The 19,510-nt window shown below is 33.3% G+C and overlaps 1 protein-coding gene across 1 annotated transcript; it reads right to left on the bottom strand.

Moving 5' to 3' along the window:
* Nucleotides 1-3,336: 3,336 nt before the first annotated feature.
* On the bottom strand, nucleotides 3,337-9,186 carry LOC114739699 (NADP-dependent malic enzyme-like). Its single transcript, XM_028927775.1, has 20 exons — nucleotides 8,902-9,186; nucleotides 8,329-8,606; nucleotides 7,673-7,793; nucleotides 7,508-7,582; nucleotides 7,027-7,178; nucleotides 6,785-6,890; nucleotides 6,640-6,705; nucleotides 6,306-6,401; nucleotides 6,141-6,212; nucleotides 5,963-6,046; nucleotides 5,782-5,880; nucleotides 5,588-5,635; nucleotides 5,446-5,499; nucleotides 5,261-5,359; nucleotides 5,055-5,144; nucleotides 4,881-4,958; nucleotides 4,502-4,576; nucleotides 4,300-4,390; nucleotides 3,851-3,979; nucleotides 3,337-3,727 (listed from the first exon to the last, which is right to left on the bottom strand). Exons 1-20 carry the CDS (start codon nucleotides 8,929-8,931, stop codon nucleotides 3,639-3,641), a joined length of 1,932 nt encoding a protein of 643 aa, XP_028783608.1. The 5' UTR covers nucleotides 8,932-9,186; the 3' UTR covers nucleotides 3,337-3,638.
* Nucleotides 9,187-19,510: the final 10,324 nt, after the last annotated feature.

The raw sequence follows: 19,510 nt of genomic DNA, 5'->3' as shown, positions 1-19,510 counted from the left end.
TTATACACAAAAAAAAACCAAAATACTATAATTTTAAAATATTTATCAGTATGTTATACTTAAAATTGTTCTTGATAAAAATGATTTTCAAATTGTATACAGTTATTTTGTCAAGAACGATTTATATGTTATCTGATAAAAAGTGAAATCATTCTTTACCTGAATGATTTCATTTTTTGAGTGCAATATTCCCACATATGAATCCCTTTTTACGATTTCCTTCCCAATGCAAATATTCACTTCTCTTATTTGTCAACTCAACTCATCCTCCCCATGCAAACCCGTGAAGCTACAGTAAAGGTACTTGTTTTATATATTCTACTTCTTCAACTTTAGTTTTTTGCTTCCTCTTATGGCCAGTGACCGAGCAAGATGACCATGATTTTTCTTCTACTCCTTCCTTTCCTACTTCTCATCCTAATTTCCTCTTCCACATCCGATGACATTGCCGTTTCCTGGGGGCAGACTATTGACGAAGGCAATCTTACGGAGACATGTGCAACTGGAAGATACTCTGCGTACTATTTGGCTTCCTTTCGAGCTTTGGGGATGGCCAGACCCCTCAACTCAACCTCGCAGGTCACTGCACCCACAATGCTGCTGCTGCTGAAAGTGGGACGAACGGAGGAAAATGTGTCCGTGGGGAGCAATCGTTGTTGATTTGCATGGATGGATGTGGCCATAAAATGAGAAGTTCACTTTTCTTCTTCTTCCTCTGTGGTTTATTTGATCCACTTTCATTGTTCTTTGTTTTTTTTTTTCTTGGTGAACAAAGAAAATAAACAAACTACTACCGACTACAACAACTTAACTGTAAAACTTACTAAACCATCAAGGTCTTCTTTCAGTGTCTGGAGCATTCCATCTGGAGGTGACTGCCATCTCATCTTTATTTCATTCTGATTCAAACTCATCACGGCCATTTTACCAGCGCAGTGATTACCTTCTCGGTAAATATGGGTTATTTAAACTTGCCACTCTAAGCATAGCATTTGCTGGATTCTAGGAAAGGTGTAGTAGTTTCCCTCAATATTTCTGTTATTCTTGATTGCCTCCACAAACATTTCTGCATCACATTCCACTTCGATTTTCTTGAATCCCATTTGCCAGCAAACTTCCAATCCTTCCAATATACCTCTCGCTTGTCCCTCAATGCACTACATTCTGGTGGTAAGGAGAGGCCTCCTAGCCATTCACCGCAGTCTTCCCTTATTACTCCTCCATATCCATTGTCGCCATTTGTAGTTCCAGTACCATCTGTGTTAAGTTTACATCATCCAGATTTTGGTTTACTCCATTTAACTCCCTTGTCGTTTGCCTCGTTTTTTCCCCATAAACCATCCCCCCATATGTGATGGTAGTTCTCCAGGTAGCCTTTGATCACCTTCTCCGGCTTGATGGGTAACTCGAAGTTTTGAATGTGTACCCATAGGTTTCTCCATTTCCAAATTTGCCAACATCCCACTGCGAATAACTCAGCCCATAATATCTTCTCAGTGAAGTTCTCCTTACGGTGGATGTTTTTCTGCACCCATCTCGTCCAATTATTTCCAAAGAAGTTGATTCTTTCTTGAATAGGCACTAATAGCCTCCAAATAAAGGTTGTATAAGGACAATCTCTCAATGCATGCAAAGTAGTCTCTATCCCCCTATTGCAAATGGGACTACACCCTTGATCTCTGTCCCACTTGGCCGTAAGCTCTTTCATTGGTATTCTTTTATGCAGGACTCGCCACATAAATACTCTTACCCTCTCTGGTATTTTTAGTTTTCATATCTGGCTCCATTGGTTTCTTCCTCCACTCGACCTCATGCTTTTTAACCATTTATAAGCACTTGCTGTCGAAAATTTCCCATTACTCATAACTTTCCATCTGTATTCCTCCTCTACTCATTGACTTCGTGTTCTTCCTTTCTCTATGTTTTCTGTAAACTGCTCCCACATCTTGCCCATTTCCTTTCACACTGTTGAGTCTGGTTTTTTCACTACTAATTGATCCCTCATGCTTCTCTCTCTTCTATATTTTCCTTGGAGAACCTGGACCCAGAAATTTTTAATATTATTGTGTAATTATCAATACTTTTCTTTAATTATTTAGTCATGATTTGTCATTCAAATGATTGTTAAATCATTATACTAATCATTCTACTTTTATTTATTAGGAGAGAAGGTGAGAAGTCGTTCATCAGATGATGAAGTTTTGAAATTATTCACCAGAATAATGATTTTCAGTCACTTCACATACATAAATGCCTGATTCTGAAGAAATTGTTTATCAGAAGAATGACTTTGAAAACTATTCACCTGAAGAATGATTTTAAATACAGCATATCAGTCAATACTTTTTGAAATTAGCAATTTGGTTTTTTTTTTTTACTGTATGTAGCATTTAGGTTATAAAAAAAAAAGCTTCTAAACGCCTTTCTCGAAGCACGATTACAACTTACAAGTGAAGATGAGTCAGTAACTGAATTAAGTAGACTTTTTTTCATATAAAAAATACTACCTCCGGTCCTTAGTGAAGATGAGTCAGTAACTGAACTAAGTAGACTTTTTTCATAAAAAAATACTACCTCCGGTCCTTAGTGAAGATGAGTCAGTAACTGAACTAAGTAGACTTTTTTTTATATAAAAAATACTACCTCCGGTCTTTATTACAAGACTTCTACAAATAAGACCTTATAATTAGAACTGGAGGTAGTATTTCTTTGGCTTGATTCAGAAAAAAGTTTCTTTGAAAACTATAAAAACTGAGGAATAATGTTACAACTAACATAGATATGGAGCAGAGCTTCTCATAAACAATGCTGGTTAAATTTACACTCAGTTATTTAGAAATTTCAGGCTTGGTTCCTTCAAAATCATTCAATAAGATAGAAGAAATTGATAAAGGAAAATACTTAGCTCAATTCCCGCATTCACATTTATTACGTCATGTGTAGTTTTTTTTTTATGAGTTTATAATTTAATAATATCTTACAAATAAAACATGTCCTTCAAAGCCTTAACATAATAAACACTGGGAACTTAACATAACTATCAGTATTGTCCATTATCCTTCTTTATCATATAAATATTTCCGATGATTATTAACGTGGAGCCCCCAGGCCCCCAAGGTAGCATCTTGCAGACAGAGATGCAGCTTATGCTCAAGTCTTTGTCATCGATAGTCTGTTACAAGACTTGTTAGCGTTCTTAGCCTTCCGATTAAAACGCAAAATGACAATCTTCCTGATTTTGGTACTCCTCCCTTTCTCTTCACTATTCATACAAACCAAATTCAGGCTTTGGTGTTTTCTCCATCAAGCTATACACCAGACTGGCTTGCAAATGGATGATCACACAAATACTTAAAAAGGCTCTTTGAGATGTGCTTCATTTTTGCAAATTTGAACACGTAATGGTACAACTACACAACATTTTTTAGGCTATGACTAATTCACTGTAGTCCAATTACAACTACCAGCACCCAACTAGTTACTTACCCAAGACTCACCCAATTACTTGTACCAACAGAACATGAATTAGGGCATTTTCTGAGTCAAAAAAGGGAAAAAAAAAAAAAAAAACAAAAAATGACAGTATAATGATTTCATGATCAAACCAAGAAATGAGGAAGTCCTAATGTGTTGTGGCTTTACCGATAGCCACGATATAGCGGGGAATACATACAGCTCTCAGCATGCTTCACCAAATCTTTGGGTTGAGGAAGGCGGGTGGCCAGGCCTGACACAAACGAAAATTCAATTACCGATTATCTAATTATCTAAATACAGGAAGGCTTCATGAGCCATGAGATGTTAGTTCCAAATTAGCAATGAAAAATTGGGGAAGAAAAAAGAGGCTCACCGAGCTCATAAGCCTTGGCAGCAACATTAGCAGCTATGTGTGCTGAAATCTTTCTGATGTCAGAGAAGGGTGGGAATATGAGCCCTTTGTCAAAGTTCTCTTGGGTCACTTGCGCAGCTAAGGCTTCCGCTGTTGAAACAAATGCAAATTGTAAATCATTAAATTTGTTTCACCAAACAAACTAAAATTAAGGAGAATTCCAAAGAATCAAGTTTAATTGTCAAAAAGCAAGAGAAAAAAGCTGTCAGCAGCTTTCGAATTTGACTTAGACTTTCATGGAGTTTCTTCAATTAAAATGTTGGTGCAAATATTACATTTCAGAAAACAATCAAAAGTCATAAGGAGGACTAGGAGAGATTAAAATAGAGGAAGAATTCTTGTGAGTTTCAAAATTAGAATGCTTAAAGCTATGGATCAGTTGTGGCAGTTCAAGTTTCCTGTGCACTTACAGGCTGCCAGGAGCAGGTCTTCATGCACTCGGATTGTCCCAGACATTATTAAGCCCAGACCAAATCCAGGAAAGATGTAAGCGTTATTGGCCTGATACACATGGAGGAGGGAGGATCACAAATTAGTCCTAATTTCTTGTGCCAATGTTTAGTACGTAGTACACGAATAAATACTCTAGAGGATAGGGCTAGAGTTTACGACCTGGCCAGGCACAAACACTTTTCCCTCGTACTCAACAGGAGGAAATGGGCTCCCGCTAGCAAATACAGCACGCCCCTGACAGCACATGGATAAGGAACCCAAAAAAGAGCAGTCAATAATGGTCATTATGAGAAAAAAACTTAAGGTGAAGTATGGTGTTTGTTTTAGATCTTTAATAGACAAATGTCGTTATCTTTTTTACTGTACAGTATAACATGATTGCATTGCTGAAGAGACGTCATCCACCTTTTTTGTTTACAGGAGAACCAAATAATAAACGTTCGAGGAAATTCACACAAGTCTTTCCCTTTAATTATACGAATTGATAAGAAGAAGAAAAAGTTCTTCTGAAAAGATGCTAACTGCATCTTCAAATTACCTTGCTCCATTTATATGCTTCTTCAGCGGTACATTCTGACTGAGATGTTGGATTGGAAAGAGCAAATATAATGGGTCTCTGCAATCATTATCATACAAAGCACATTGTTAGCCAGCTTAAGCGGAAATAAAAACCCATAAAAAATAGATTAATGGACTGATTAAGAAACTACACCTTATTAATGGTGGCCATAGCTTCAACAACCTCTTTCGTGAAGGTTTTGCCTCGTCCAGATGTTCCAATCAACACTGTTGGCTTAATTTGCTGAGACAATAAGATTGGAAATGTAAGAATTCAAACCTTTTTCCTGTACATTTTCAGGCGTGCACAAGCACGTGCGTGAGCAAGTGAAAGAGTAGAGAAAGAATTGCTGGGCGTACATTCACAGCATCTAATAGATTTTTAACAGGCTCATGGTCATGAGCCCACGGTTTCTTAAAATGTTGGAGCGAATCTTTTCTGGAACTAACAATCAATCCCTGAAACAGTATAACAGAACATTATTCAGCTGGAAGATGAAAATTAAGCTTTACGGGGCAAAGCTACAGAGAGGGTTATAAACAACCTTTGAGTCAACCAACCAAATGTTCTTGCGCACTTCCTCAAGTGGGGCATTTGTCTGCATAATCAATAGCAATTGCTCAACAAATCTAAATTAATACATGCAATGCTCAAACCACGCCAGCATTCTAAAAGTGACTATCAACCTGTTTAGAAATTTCAAGTGCTATGAGTTCAGCTATTCCAGTGCCAGCCTGCAACCACCAGCCAATATAACTCAGCCATGAGGACATGATATTCTTTAATTTCTCCTCAAGATCGGGAAAATTATTAAACTTGTCTTTCCATCTCTGAGAACCAAATAAGAAAGAAAAATGATCTTATAATCATGTGGACATACCTCTCCAGCACCAAGGAATAAGAATCTGTGGTCAGCTAAATTTCCCCCAACTACTTTCAGAGAAGCAACTAATCCAGCAAGGACCACTGATGCTGTCCCCTGGAGTGAATTAAAGATCACATATTAAGAAATATTATCATCGAAGTGCCAAAATTCATTACTCAAGACAAGAATTTCTTACCTGAATATCGTCATTAAATACAAGATGAGTTGAACTGTATTTTTCAAGTAGATCAAATGCATTGTGGTTTGCAAAGTCTTCAAACTGAAACAATAGGCACAACAGTTTCAGGAAATTTTTAGTAAGTTTTGAAGTCCAAGAGACCACAGAAATAATGTCTTCGGTCATGGCCTAGTACCTGGATGAGGACCTTTTCCCCATAAATTTGCTTGACAGCTGTCATAAATTCATGGATAAGTTCAGCATATTCCTGCAAGCAGAAAAGTTGAAGCAATATGAATACTATGAAAAAAATGGATAACCTAAATGCTCTGGATTAAAAATGAATAAATGAATCACGAACCTGTCCAGTTGCTCGTCTTTGCTTAAGCCCAATATATAACTCGTCATTTAACAAGGTCTCATTGTTTGTACCCACATCAATGGTAATGGGCAGGCACTGAGGCAAACAGAACACAAGATGGTATCATAGTTATTAAAATAAATGTACAACAAATATATATGTATATAAATAAGCTCGAGAAGAAAAGCTCAATTAAATGCTGACACTCTTGGGATCATAATAAACACTCACGAATTTAAGCTACCCAAGCAAATAATGCAAATCGTGACAAATCAAGTTCACCAATATATTCCTCATCAATACCTAACAAGTCAAGTGGACATGAAATACTTACAGCGGAGGGACGGACTCCTCCAAGTGCCGTATATAAAGAAAGTTTCCCCACTGGTATTCCCATTCCCTGAGAGAGGTTACGTTATTAGATTCTATGCTTCCCTATATCATAAATTATATATGTAAATTACCATTGTAGAAGTTACCTGACAACCAAGATCTCCGAGACCCAAGATCCGCTCTCCATCAGTTACAACAATGACTTGAATGTCCCTCTGAGGCCAATTCCTTAGAACTTCAAGAACCCTCCCCCTTTAACGGCCCAAAAGAAGGAATAGTTATCGTCAGGAACAAATGAGAAAGTATTCTAACTATGCAAACACTTTCCTCAGGACATTGCTGACACAGAGCGCTTAAGCAGGCAAAAGGTCATCTAAGTCAAACTTACTTTTCTTTGAGACTGATATAAAGGCCTTGAGGACGCATAAAGATGCTACCATACTTCTGGCAAGCTTCTCCTACAGTTGGAGTATAGACAACTGGAAGTAACTCCTCAACATGGTCAATAAGAAGTTTGTAAAACAGCCTTTCATTTCGCTCCTGAAACAAATATGAAATATGAAGCTTTGGTTGCAATTCCATAACAAATCTAATGTGCAGACACTTTCCTCACAATATGCAAACATGAATTTCAAAAGTGTAAATCAAATCCAATAGGCAAAGCAATGATAGCTACAGTCCTCGCAGCCAAAAGCCATTTAAAGTTTCAGTGCGAGATTTCAGGAGTTATCATCAAAATCCATAATTACATATTTTGTCAGATTGCAGTTCACAGAAAAATTAAAATCCTTCTGATGATACAAGAACAAACTTTTACGTGCAGAAGCAGACAAAAATATTGCTTTATTAAATTATTTTTACAAGTGCACCTGAAGATCCATCATTGCCATGTACTTCTGCAACGGAACCTGATATTGACGAATATGTCGGATCATTTTCTTCACCTGAACAATAAAATGACAGTCAGTTTGAACTGATGTCATAAAGAAAACATAAACAGAAGTCATTCAGAAGTATTTTCATGCATTGATCACCTGAGTATCTTGAGAAATAGTTGTTGGAGGCAGAAGACCACGCAAGTAGTGGGCATCCCTCTCTTTCTCGGTAAAGGCAAGCCCTTTGTTGTGGTGTGGATCTCGCAACAAAGTATATCCACTGCCCAAAAAAAAAAAAAAAACACTACTAAGTATAGGTATCATATCTAGGACATCATAGGGTATCATATCTAGGACATCATGTTCAACCACAAATCACAGGAAACAGCCTCAAAAGAAAGAAACCAATCCAAACACTCAAACAGAAAAGGAGGGGCCAAATAAGAAAACTGCTTGATATAAAGTCGTACAGTAGAGATGCATGCCTGTCAAATGAGCTAAAATAAAAAAACAATGAAACCTTCCAATCAAAGAACATGAAACAGAACCCCGAAATGTAAATAAGATAATGGACAAAACAAAAAGCAGAATATACAGATCACTGAGTTCGAAGACAAAAATTAAAATAATCAAGTTGCTAGAAAATTATACCCAAAAAGAAATCGTTTTTTCCCCCTTTTCGTTAGATCAAGACCTTTCAATCAAATACCCATTACCCGAACTCAGAAGCGACCACATACTCGTCTAGATTTTATCTAAATTCATATATATTGAGTTCTATAATAGGTATTTATCAAAATGAGTCAATATGAGACCTGGCAACAGAGAGACTCCAAGGCGTAACGAACTGGTCCTCTGTGGCTCTATCTTCGCCATAAGTGTCCTGAACGCCGCCGCCAACGGTAGGTTTGCCGTTCACGTCGACCACCACAGAATCATCTTTAATTCCATTCAACTTGGTCTCCACCGCCACGCTGGCATTTCGGTCATTTGACTGGCTGCTTTGAGCCATACATACTATCCTCGGAGCACCTGAACATCTTCTCTGGGCATCAGAGAAGTTACTGCAAGACCCACCTACTCCTGTGTTGCTCTGCATCGAAATTGCTCAGTGACAGGACAAATTCTCAGTACACAGATAGACAAATCACGTAATATAAATAAAAAAGGGACAAAAATTAGTTCTTGATCGCTGAACAGAGGACCCAGAAACATTAGTTTCATTTACCGACTTTAGGTTCTTGTTATATTAAAAAGTAGAAGAGAAGACAATCAATTTCTGATTAATCAACAGGAAATGCCAAATCCCAGAAATGCAAGATAGCAAATAGGCGTGAGCTTCAGATCAAAGAGACGAAATATGTTTCAAAATCCTCAGTTCAACTTACCAGGAAGCTGCTGCTATTATAAGAGATCATGATGGCCGCTGAAGAAATGTGAGTCGTACTTATGAATGCTGCTATAGTACAGAGAGAAAGAAGAACCGAGAGGAGACTAAAATACAAGAGAATGAGCAAAGACAGAGCCTTTATAAGCTCGCAGAATTCTCTTCACCCTTTGTTTTTCTGTCTCTCCCTTCCTCTCTCTCCTTCTTTGCCTTGCTTTGTGATTGAAGCTTCCTGGAGAGACAGGAGAGATCAGAAATGGGAAAAGATGAGAATGGTGGTTCCTTCTCGCCTCCCTCCCAACAATAAAAAGGGTGCCAGTTTGCGTCCTTTCCCCCTCTTATTACTAAAGTGCCATGGACGTCAAAATCTGTGGGGCCTTCTTTAATACGGTTGCAAGATAATTTATTTATTTATTCCTAATAATTAATTAAAAAAATTACGCCGTTTTCTTACTTTTTTCCCTGGGCAATTTTTTAACATTAAGCAATCGAATAGAAAATTGAGAAGTAAATATGAACAAATCCATTTTATTTTAAACGTTGGAATCATTATTAAATATATGAGTCAAAATATGATATACATTAATCTTTTAGAAACAGATTTTTAAAAATTGACATAAAAAGTAGATGATAAGACTTGAAAGTCATCTTATTCAGAACTTATATTGCATCTTATTTTTAATATAAATGTAATACAATTTATAGTATAAAATAAATTATATATAGAAAATCAAAGATAATAAATCGTCAGAAAAATCATTTTACAAGTATCTATAGTTTTTTCTTAATTTTTAGTTTGATAATTATATATTTTTTATTTTTAATTAAACACTGTAATTTTATTTTGTTAATATTGTTAATCATATGTAAAAGTTAAAATTACAATAACAAACAACAAGCCTTATCCCACTAGGTGGGATCGGCTACATGAATCACACGACGCCATCGTGCTCTGTCAACAACCCAATCCTTAGATATGTTGTTGATTAGTTAAAATTACAATATTCAATTAAAAAAATATACATATACCAAATTAAAAATGATGACAAACTATAAATACTAAATGATTTCCCTCGTATAAGTGAATTAACAGACAACATAAACAAATAATTCACCTATCGTAAAAGTTTTTTGTTTTTCTTTTTTTGTATTCAATGATTCATTACGTTGGGGATGTTCAGCCAAGTGTGGCAGCCATTATATATTGACATGTGCCGAACGTAATGGAGGGGATGATAGTATGTTGGGAGGCTCATGGTTAGATGCGTGTGACCGTATTTGTGATCGTTGGATCAAAGTTTGGCAGTGGCTTCGTGATTTACAAAGAGGGTGATGTCCGGATCCGATCCAAGTGTCATGAAATTAATGAGTCTGAGTATTGACTATTGAGAGAGACTCGCCTCCACTTGACAACTAATCCTCGGTCCACCGTCTTTGTATTTTCCTGCATTTCATTCCTGGCATTTCTCCAACTATTATCCCTATATTATTTAATAAATTATTCAAAAATAATTAATTGACAATTTAGCCGTAAAAATTTAACAACATATATGAATTAAAATTTCTTTTTTTATCAGAATAATTTCATTTTTTTCCAATATAAAGGCCCTGACAAAAAAAGTATTTTACATTTTTTTATTAATTTTGGGTAAATATTTCTGTTGAACATTTTGGGAAATTATCCTTGTCATTTATATCTGAACTATATATACACACACACATTATCTTAAAGTTCATTTGAATATTTGAGACCATTTTTTGGGGACTTCAAAAATAAGAAGTTTGACGACACAGAGAACAAAATTCAACTTTTATCCTAATATATGGCCAAATCAATTTTTATATTATTTGAGTCTGGTGAAGAAGCTTTCATCGTTTTGTTTGTTAAAATCAATCAAAAGACTCTGTTGTTTAGTATAAGATCTTATTTAATTTTTATTTTAGTCATAAATATAAGACCCCAATCTATTTTGTCTCTCATATTTATATATTTTTTTCTAAAGTAGTCCCTCTAACAATAGTAGTTTTAACCAATATACTTGATTGGCAAGGATATTTTAAGAAAAACAACAGATATTTATTACAAATAACTAACTTAACTTTTTTTTCTTAATCTCTTTAAATTAATCAACTACTTCTTATAATTAGGATCAGAGATAGTATCTTATTGGAACTTTTTACCCTTTTTTTGTTTTCTTAAATCAATTTTGATTTTGTTGTTGGCCCCAAAAAAAAAAACCTCTTTTTATTACATTAATTAAAATTTAGAAAATATCAAAAGGTAATATCCTCCCAATTTATTTAATTTGAAGGCAGGTGTGATTTATGTTCTTCACTTTTTCTGGCTATTTTCTTTCGGCGGCCCTATTTAGTGGGGAAAATTTAAGAGAGACGTAAATTAAAATCTCCTAAAGCGACATAATATGTTATTCTGTTTAAAAATTTTCTTTTCTCATCTACAATCTACATTTCAACTCGTTGGCCGGAAAATAAAAATTCTACATTTCAACTTGCATGCTACATATCTTGCAAAAAAATTAAGAAAAAAAATTAAAAAGCATACTATATTTATAAATGCAACTAACTACAACTACAACAAAACGTAAGGCAATATTTAGTACGTAAAGTATTTTAGAAAAGAAAACGGAGAATGAACCTAAAAGAAAACGAAATAGATGCATGCCATTTTTTTTAAATTACATTTTCTTTCACTAAATTATTATATAAAAGAATTGTAGAAGCAAGAAAATGTTTCAAAATAAGCACGCCTTAGGCATGATCAAAGTAATTTATTCACAACAGTGTGGATGAGTCTAGTCTGCTCTAATAAAACATGTTAGTCGCTTACAATGTGATGAACTAAAATTTGAATCGTCGTTTGGAGAGATACCCAAATTTAATAACCTGTGCTTAGCAAAGAAAAATTTATTTATATATTATTTAGACCGAGTGAGAAATTGCATAAAAACAGATAAGATAATAAATGTATTAATATAAAATATGAAATTTATAATAAATTATAATGTTCATAATTTACGAAAAAAATTAGGGAAGGGACTGAGAAAATGAGGGAGGGGGTAGGTGAAGGAAGGAAGAGAAGCACAAAGTGAGAGTGTTGGTAATTACAATGGTTAGCTAAATTAGGTCACCTCGATTTATGCGTATAAGTTTCTCTCTTCTCACTCTTTACCTCTATAATTTTTTTTTTTTTTTCATATCCTTGATCTTTCATTGATTTGGAATTGCAATTGTTTACCGAAACCAGCACAAAAAGTAGAATTGGAATCAGAATTGAGGCAATTCAGTTTGCTTATGAATGTAAAGAGTTAAATTTGACTATGCAAATATAACTCATAAATATGAATTTTTTAGGATTTATTTATATTTAATTTTCTTACCTAAAGCAACTTGAAGCCTGTGAATGATTTTTTTCCCCCTTTTGAGAATTAAAAATTCGGGAAGCTTGAGTTGTGGTTTCTTGATGGTTTAAGTAATTGATTGGATTTGAGTTGTAATACAATTAAATTAAAAGGGAGCATAGTCAGATATGACAAAGCATACAATTCGAGTGACCATCATTTACCCTTTAATTAAGATTAAGACATTAAAAATTACTAATAATGGCAACCCTTCTTCATATTGAGTTAGTGCTCTTATATGCCTACAATATCTTGTCTATTTGGATCTATGTATAAATATTTCTTATATTTTTCAATTATCACATGCTTCGGAAGTTGGAAGACCTTCAATTTCTCTCTCTCACTAAACATATGCTTAAATTTAGTTCCTAGTAATATTTATGGGCAAGGAAAATCTCAAAAAAAAATCACAAATAAAATTTTTTTACAAAAATATATTATTGTTTACAAGTTTAGTATTGTCAAAACCTATTAAAATTTGGAATTTAGTAATTTCTAACTTCTTTTTGTAAGATTCTCCCTTATACATAAATATCTTTATTCCTTGGCAAAAACAAAACAAAAATCTTAGTAATGCAATGCCCATTTTGGCATATTCAACACAATAATTAGGGATAAATTTGACAATATAATAATTATTCCATCCTAATTGAAAAATTGGCTAAAGTGTCAGATTCCTGGATATGCGTGTTTAAATTTAAAAAAAAAAACTTATATATTTTAAAAACAAAAAGAGTACTATTATATATTTGGCCAGAGGAAAGAGTACGATTATATTAGTATGTTTTCAATTAAGAAGCATCATTGATATGATGCACAAAAATTAGGACAATTTTTGCTTTTTCCTTTCATTTTTAGTTTTGGTATGTGTTACATACTCCTCTGATCCTATTTACCAATATAAGACAGAGAGAGAAGATTTTTTTTCCTAATTATAAGCTACTTTATTAAATTTTCAGTGTGAACATACTATTTTGTCTTTCATCTATTATAATGTAAGTAGTTATCTCTTTTAAAAGGTCTATATATTAAATATGGATAAAATTAAAAAATTATTATATTTTAATAGAGAATTAATATATTTTAAAGTTTTTTTTTAAATTTGTGTAAAATATATTAGAAATATTTTATAAATAGGATAAAATGAGTAGAGTACTCGTATGAGAGGAGGACTAGAAAGTGGAACCACACAACGTGAAATGGATACGAAGATGGGAGGCCATTAAATTGCAAACTTAATTTTGACGCATAATGATAGAAACCTCTTTAACTCCCAACCTAAAACCACAGGCCATTTAGGGGCCTCAAATGTCAAGACGCATTCATTATCATCTCCACATCAAATGCCCAATTTGCCCTTTACATAGTTTAATTAAATTAACAATTAATGGATAATTACGCTGCTAGTTAATCTACCAGCTCAGTAAGATATTTTTATTATTTGCCGGTGTGTATCTGGGGAAGGCTCTTTCTGGTTGCTTTATCGCCTGCGTGAGACTGAAAATTCCAGTGGCAGGTCATTCCCACTTTAATAATTAATTCCTGGGAAAGCCCACCCACCTTTTTACCCAAACGGTGTCTGTTCTTCACAACTGGCTTCATTAAATTATCCTGCCGAAATTGACGCTTTTGACCCAAATTAAATAAATAATCACGCTTTAAAACTTACTACCATCTTAAAATGTCATTTCAGTCTTGGGGTTCAGGGGTGAATTGACTATAAAGGCGCTGTTTTGATACTAGTGGTTGGAAATCAAGTTCCAGGTTACATTTAAACATTTTTTGATACTCCTCCAGTCCTTAATATAATACCTATTTAACTAATTTAATTAAATTAAAGAAGTTAGGTAAGTTAGTTAATTATAAGAAATATGACACATTTTTCCTAAAATATCATAGTCATCTTTCTTAATACCCATCTTTTTCTTCTACTTGATTATGGTTGAGTGAGTATCCATAAGGGTAATTTAGAGAAAATTGATAAATATGATAAATGGGTCTTATATTTATGACCAAAACCAACTCAATAATTGAGTCCTATATTAAGGACCGGAGGAGTAATATTTATTTTTGAATTTTAAAATTGATATTGAAAGTGTTATCATTAATATTCTTCCTATGAAATAGAGTTACTCGCTTAAAATATTATATATGTGGACTTCTTCTAACCAAACTAGTCTTTAGACGTTTTCACATGCCCCTTTATTCTTGAAAAAGAAAATTATAAGGTTTTCAATTTAGAGACATTTATGCTAATTGATTTTTTTTACCCAAAATTGTTAATGCGGAGGAGGACCATGGTCTCTAATTGACATGTCAATATTTTGAAGTCCTTGAATATTATTAGTATTATTAGTCTCAGTATTTTGGTCTGTTTCAAATAGTGATTTCGCCATCAGCATTCCAAGTTCCAAACGCTCGTAATTGCATGTGGCCCTCCCCTTGAATTTGACTTCGTCTTCTCACTACCTTCCGCAACCCACTTTGCCACTTTGTCCCTTCCAATTAGGCATGTATCAATCTTCTTTAATAATCTATATATCTGTTGAACATTTCAAAAAAATAATATAAAAGTTTAATTATCCGTGATTTTCTTAATAATACTCATACATCCTCTTTTCTCTATCCATTTTTGAATGTATAATATGCAATTGTTTCATAAGGGTGATGAATTCATATTCAAAGTTTATATTACTCTTTCTTTTTCTTTGGCCGGATCAAATCATCTTATTCTTTGTTAGCCAACATAATGTTATTTTATCACCCATCTCAACTGTGACCACACACAAGTAACACACGCACGCACAAATACATGTTTCAATTTAGGAGTAAAAATGCTCATAAAGTATGCTGGAATGAGTTATAAACATCCAAAATTATATTACTATCTCCGGTCTTAATTATAAGATTTTGTTTGTAGTCTACAAATAAGGTCTTATAATTAGGATTGGAGTTATTATGATATTTTTTTGTAATGATAGTTAGATGACTGTGCGAATTAAAAATCTAAACTCTTAATAAACATGACATTTTATTTTGTCACAAATCACAATCATATCAACACAATTCAATCCAAAACCTTGTATTTTTTACATTTGTGTCTGGCTATGTAGAGTATGAACATCTTTGAAGTTCACGATTCATGTTTGTAATGTTATTGAATCGTTTTGAGGGTTCTTCATCAAGTATATGGATTGGGGCATAATGGGATATCATAGATGGCATTTGGCTTTACACGTGTTTTTTTGCTAAAGTATAGATGTCTTCCTATTCGAGACAATCCTATTTGAGACACTGTTGGGTATTAAATGTGGGCACCTTTCCCAGCAAGGATTTAAACTTTGGTTTGCCATATTATAAGGGACTAGTCCCTTCTGCTAGACCCAACCTTTGTTGGTGGCTTTGCACGTGTTACATTTAGAATATTGTCACTATTGTTACAGTGCTCCATTTAAATCCAGTCAAAGTTGTTTAGCAAAATGCTAGTCTTTGTCCTTCTTGGATTTGCACCTATAGCATACCTCCTAGCTTTGGTTGTTAGCATTGGTCTTCCTCATGCTGCTAGAAGTTGACCTTGATATGCTTTTATGCTTTAGTTTGTTGGTAATCTTAATTTCGCATCAAATAGTTACAATGTTAGTCTTTATAGTTGGTAAGTTCTGCCTTTTTACTTTTTTTGGCGAGTTGGTGTTTGATATGTATTACTGTCTTTTATATATATCAACGCTTAAGAAAAAAGAAAAAATATTACAAATTCCGTAAAAGATGTAACTCATATGAAGACAAATTTCATCATGACAAAAAATATATATATTAAAAGATGTGGACAGCCATAATGGAGCATAAAAATCTTGTAATAATCTGAGAAAAGAAAAACATTGTAACAATCTTTAGCTTGTGAAAAAGATCGTCAAGCTCAAATTTTAGCATAAAAAACACTGGCAAGCAAAGGAAAAGAAAACTTATAGTTGGGCTGCATCAGAAGCTAGAGACAAGATTTAATTTGAATAATAATAATTTAGAAGATACAAACAAAAGGGAACAATAAGAAGGCGGATCAAAGTGGAATATTAGTTTGATGGTTGGGGTTTCAATATAAAATATGAATAAAATCAGGGGTTCTATGTGTGAAGTGGGCGGAGAACGACCACGTTGAAACAATGGCAGCTTCCTAGGAAACAACGTCAATATCGCAAGTGCGCACCACACGCCCTTTTCCTTTCCTTTTGTGGGTTCCACCAAATGACCCCACCTCGCTGATTTTATTTATTTATTTTCTTTTTTTGAAAAAAAAGGTCCGCCGCTAGTTGCTGGTTGCTGCCATCATGATATTGGGCCGACATGCTTAACAGGATCTTATTTTAAGAAAAATTAATTTGCAATTTTTAGTTAATCAGGTTTTTATATTTTTATGTCAAGTTCTTATACTATTACTAGATTTTAAATCAGATTCCTATTATTTTTGTTAGCAATCCTTATTTTGGAGCTGATTAAAAATCAATTGAAAGTCGAAACTATGAGCATCTAGTGAAAAAAAAAAAAACTACGCAAGCCTGACTACAAATAAGGTGAAATTCTAATAAGTTTATTAAAAAAACTCATTGGAGAAATATACTATAGTAATAACATCTCAGAGAAAATGCGAGAGTATTAATTAGGGACCGCAAAGTTGGATTGTTCTTATCCAAAGGCGTTGACGGTTGTGCACCGGGTTTGTGGCCGGTGAGGCCCAATATGCGTTAGCCAACTAACTATTTTTTCCTCGGTGGGTCATTAAAGATGTAAGGATATTGAATGAGCGTTCGCATAAAATCAAACTATAATTTAGAAAATAACTTCTGAAAAATAGATTTTATAAAAAATAAATTTTACGAAAAAGTGATTCTGATAAAATGAGAGTGTTTGAATAATTTTTAACAGAAGCAATTTTTATATGTATAAATTACTAAAATGATATAAGTTAATATGATAATTACATAAAAGATAAATTTTATAATATATTTTAATTTGAAGGAATAAAATTGTTAATAATATATTTTTACCAACATAATTAATAATATATAAGATAATTTAATTAATAAATAATTAATATGTGTATATATATTTATAAAATATAAGAGTGAAATATTTTTGGAGAAGGTGAATTATTTTGTTGTGAACAAAAAATTATTAATTTTCCTTGAAAATTATTAATTTGGGTGTTTTTGGTCAAAATAGACCGTTGCTCCCATCTGACTCCTCATTATCATTCCAATGACTCAGCTTTCACTCCCCAGAAGCAACGATTTTTCAATTCTTACCAAACCATGGTTTCAGCCTTCAAAACCATGGTTTCATCTGTAACCAAGGTTTCAAAAGAAATTAAGGCTTTTATGATGTCATCTTATCCAAACTATAGTTTTGCCTTTCAGACCATGATTTTAGATGTCATCATTCTAGTGCATGTACTCGTCTTGTTCTATGAGCCATTCTTAGTATGTGCGCATAAGTTAAAAAAGTTAAATTAAATTTTATTAATCTTGCCTTAAAATTTAATAATTTTCTCACTATCCATATTTAATAAACATTATATTCTGTACAAACAAAGTCAGTACAATAAGAAATAAAGAATAAAATTATACATTTAAGTTTTAATCATGTGACATTATTGTTATTAACTTTTGTATTCTTGATCAACCTCCATATGTGTATTAGGTGGAGAATGATGAGGGAGTTTAGCTGTGATCTTTTGCTGTTTTGAGTAATGTTATCTAACTTTTCATTTGAACAACAAAATGAAAGAGAGGAGCCATGATGGCAGGTGGGTTTGGAACCAATAAGTATTTCTTAATTCTATTTATAAGTTTCAAATTTAAAAATGAGTGTAGTTTATTTTATAAGTTTCAATTTGGATTTGTCTCAATATTTAATGCATTTTTTTATGTTATCTTTAATTATTTTTCTCTTATCATATTTTTCTATATATTCTCTTTTATCTTTTTTTCTCATTTATTATAATGGCATTTTTGGAAACAAAAGTATATTTCTAATCTATTTATTATTTTGAGATAATTTTAACTAATTATTTATTATTGTGAATTAATTATTTTAAGTTTATAACAAGCACATGGACGAGAATTAGGAAGTAAAGGAAGTTGAAATTGAACATCCAAAAGTCACAATGAGTGGATCCAAAACAAAGAGGTAGCTTTCATGTGCCAAGCCTGAATGAACAATCCAATCCCAGGTCCAACACATCTAATGGTTATACTCCTCCGGTCCTAATTATAAGACCCAATTGACTTATTTGAGGAGATTAAGGAAGTAAGTTAAGTTGGTTATTTATAATAAATAAGTGTTGTCATTCCTAAAATATCCTTGTTAATTAAGTATATTGACTAAAACTATCATTATTAGAAGGATTATCTTGGAAAAAATGCATAAATATAAGAGACAAAATATATTAGGGTCTTATAATTAGGACCAAATAAAAAGTCAAATGGGGTCTTATAATAAGGATCGGAGGAGTAACATTTTGTGAGATCAATTATCTTAAAAAGCACGACCATCGTCCTCATTCATTCTCACCGCGTATTTCCAAATCGCCTCATAATTTGTGTTACCCCACCAAACTCAATGCGCTCTCAGCTCCTCGTCCTCTTCCTCCCAACCTCTCATCCTTATAAATCAATGACATCACCTCCATTATTGCCATTCACAACCGAGGGTGACCTCTTGTTTGTTTGGATGGGGAAAAATTAGAAAATAAATACTCCTCCGGTCCTAATTATAAGACCCAATTGACTTATTTGAGGAGATTAAGGAAGTAAGTTAAGTTGGTTATTTATAATAAATAAGTGTTGTTATTCCTAAAATATCCTTGCTAATTAAGTATATTGGCTAAAACTATCATTATTAGAAGGATTATCTTGGAAAAAAATGCATAAATATAAGAGAGAAAATGGATTGGGTCTTATAATTAGGACCAAATAAAAAGTCAAATTGGGTCTTATAATAAGGACCGGAGGAGTATATTAGATGGAAAAAATTCCAAAATAGTAGATTTTTTTACGATTTTTTTTTTTTAAATATTCCCTTTTCACTATTCTTTCACCTCTTCTTCTTGTTTTTTTTTGTTTGGACCTTTTCCTCCATCCAAGTTCCAAACAAGGGAAAGAGCTGAAACCAAGTTTGGAGTGGCGCAAATACTAC

Source organism: Neltuma alba, unplaced genomic scaffold (genome assembly GCF_004799145.2).
Source record: "Neltuma alba isolate B1F8T4 unplaced genomic scaffold, ASM479914v2 tig00002887_pilon, whole genome shotgun sequence".
In the NCBI taxonomy this organism is placed as follows: domain Eukaryota; kingdom Viridiplantae; phylum Streptophyta; class Magnoliopsida; order Fabales; family Fabaceae; genus Neltuma; species Neltuma alba.
Note: the sequence above shows the minus strand (reverse complement) of the source record. Positions and strands in the feature narration are given on the sequence as shown.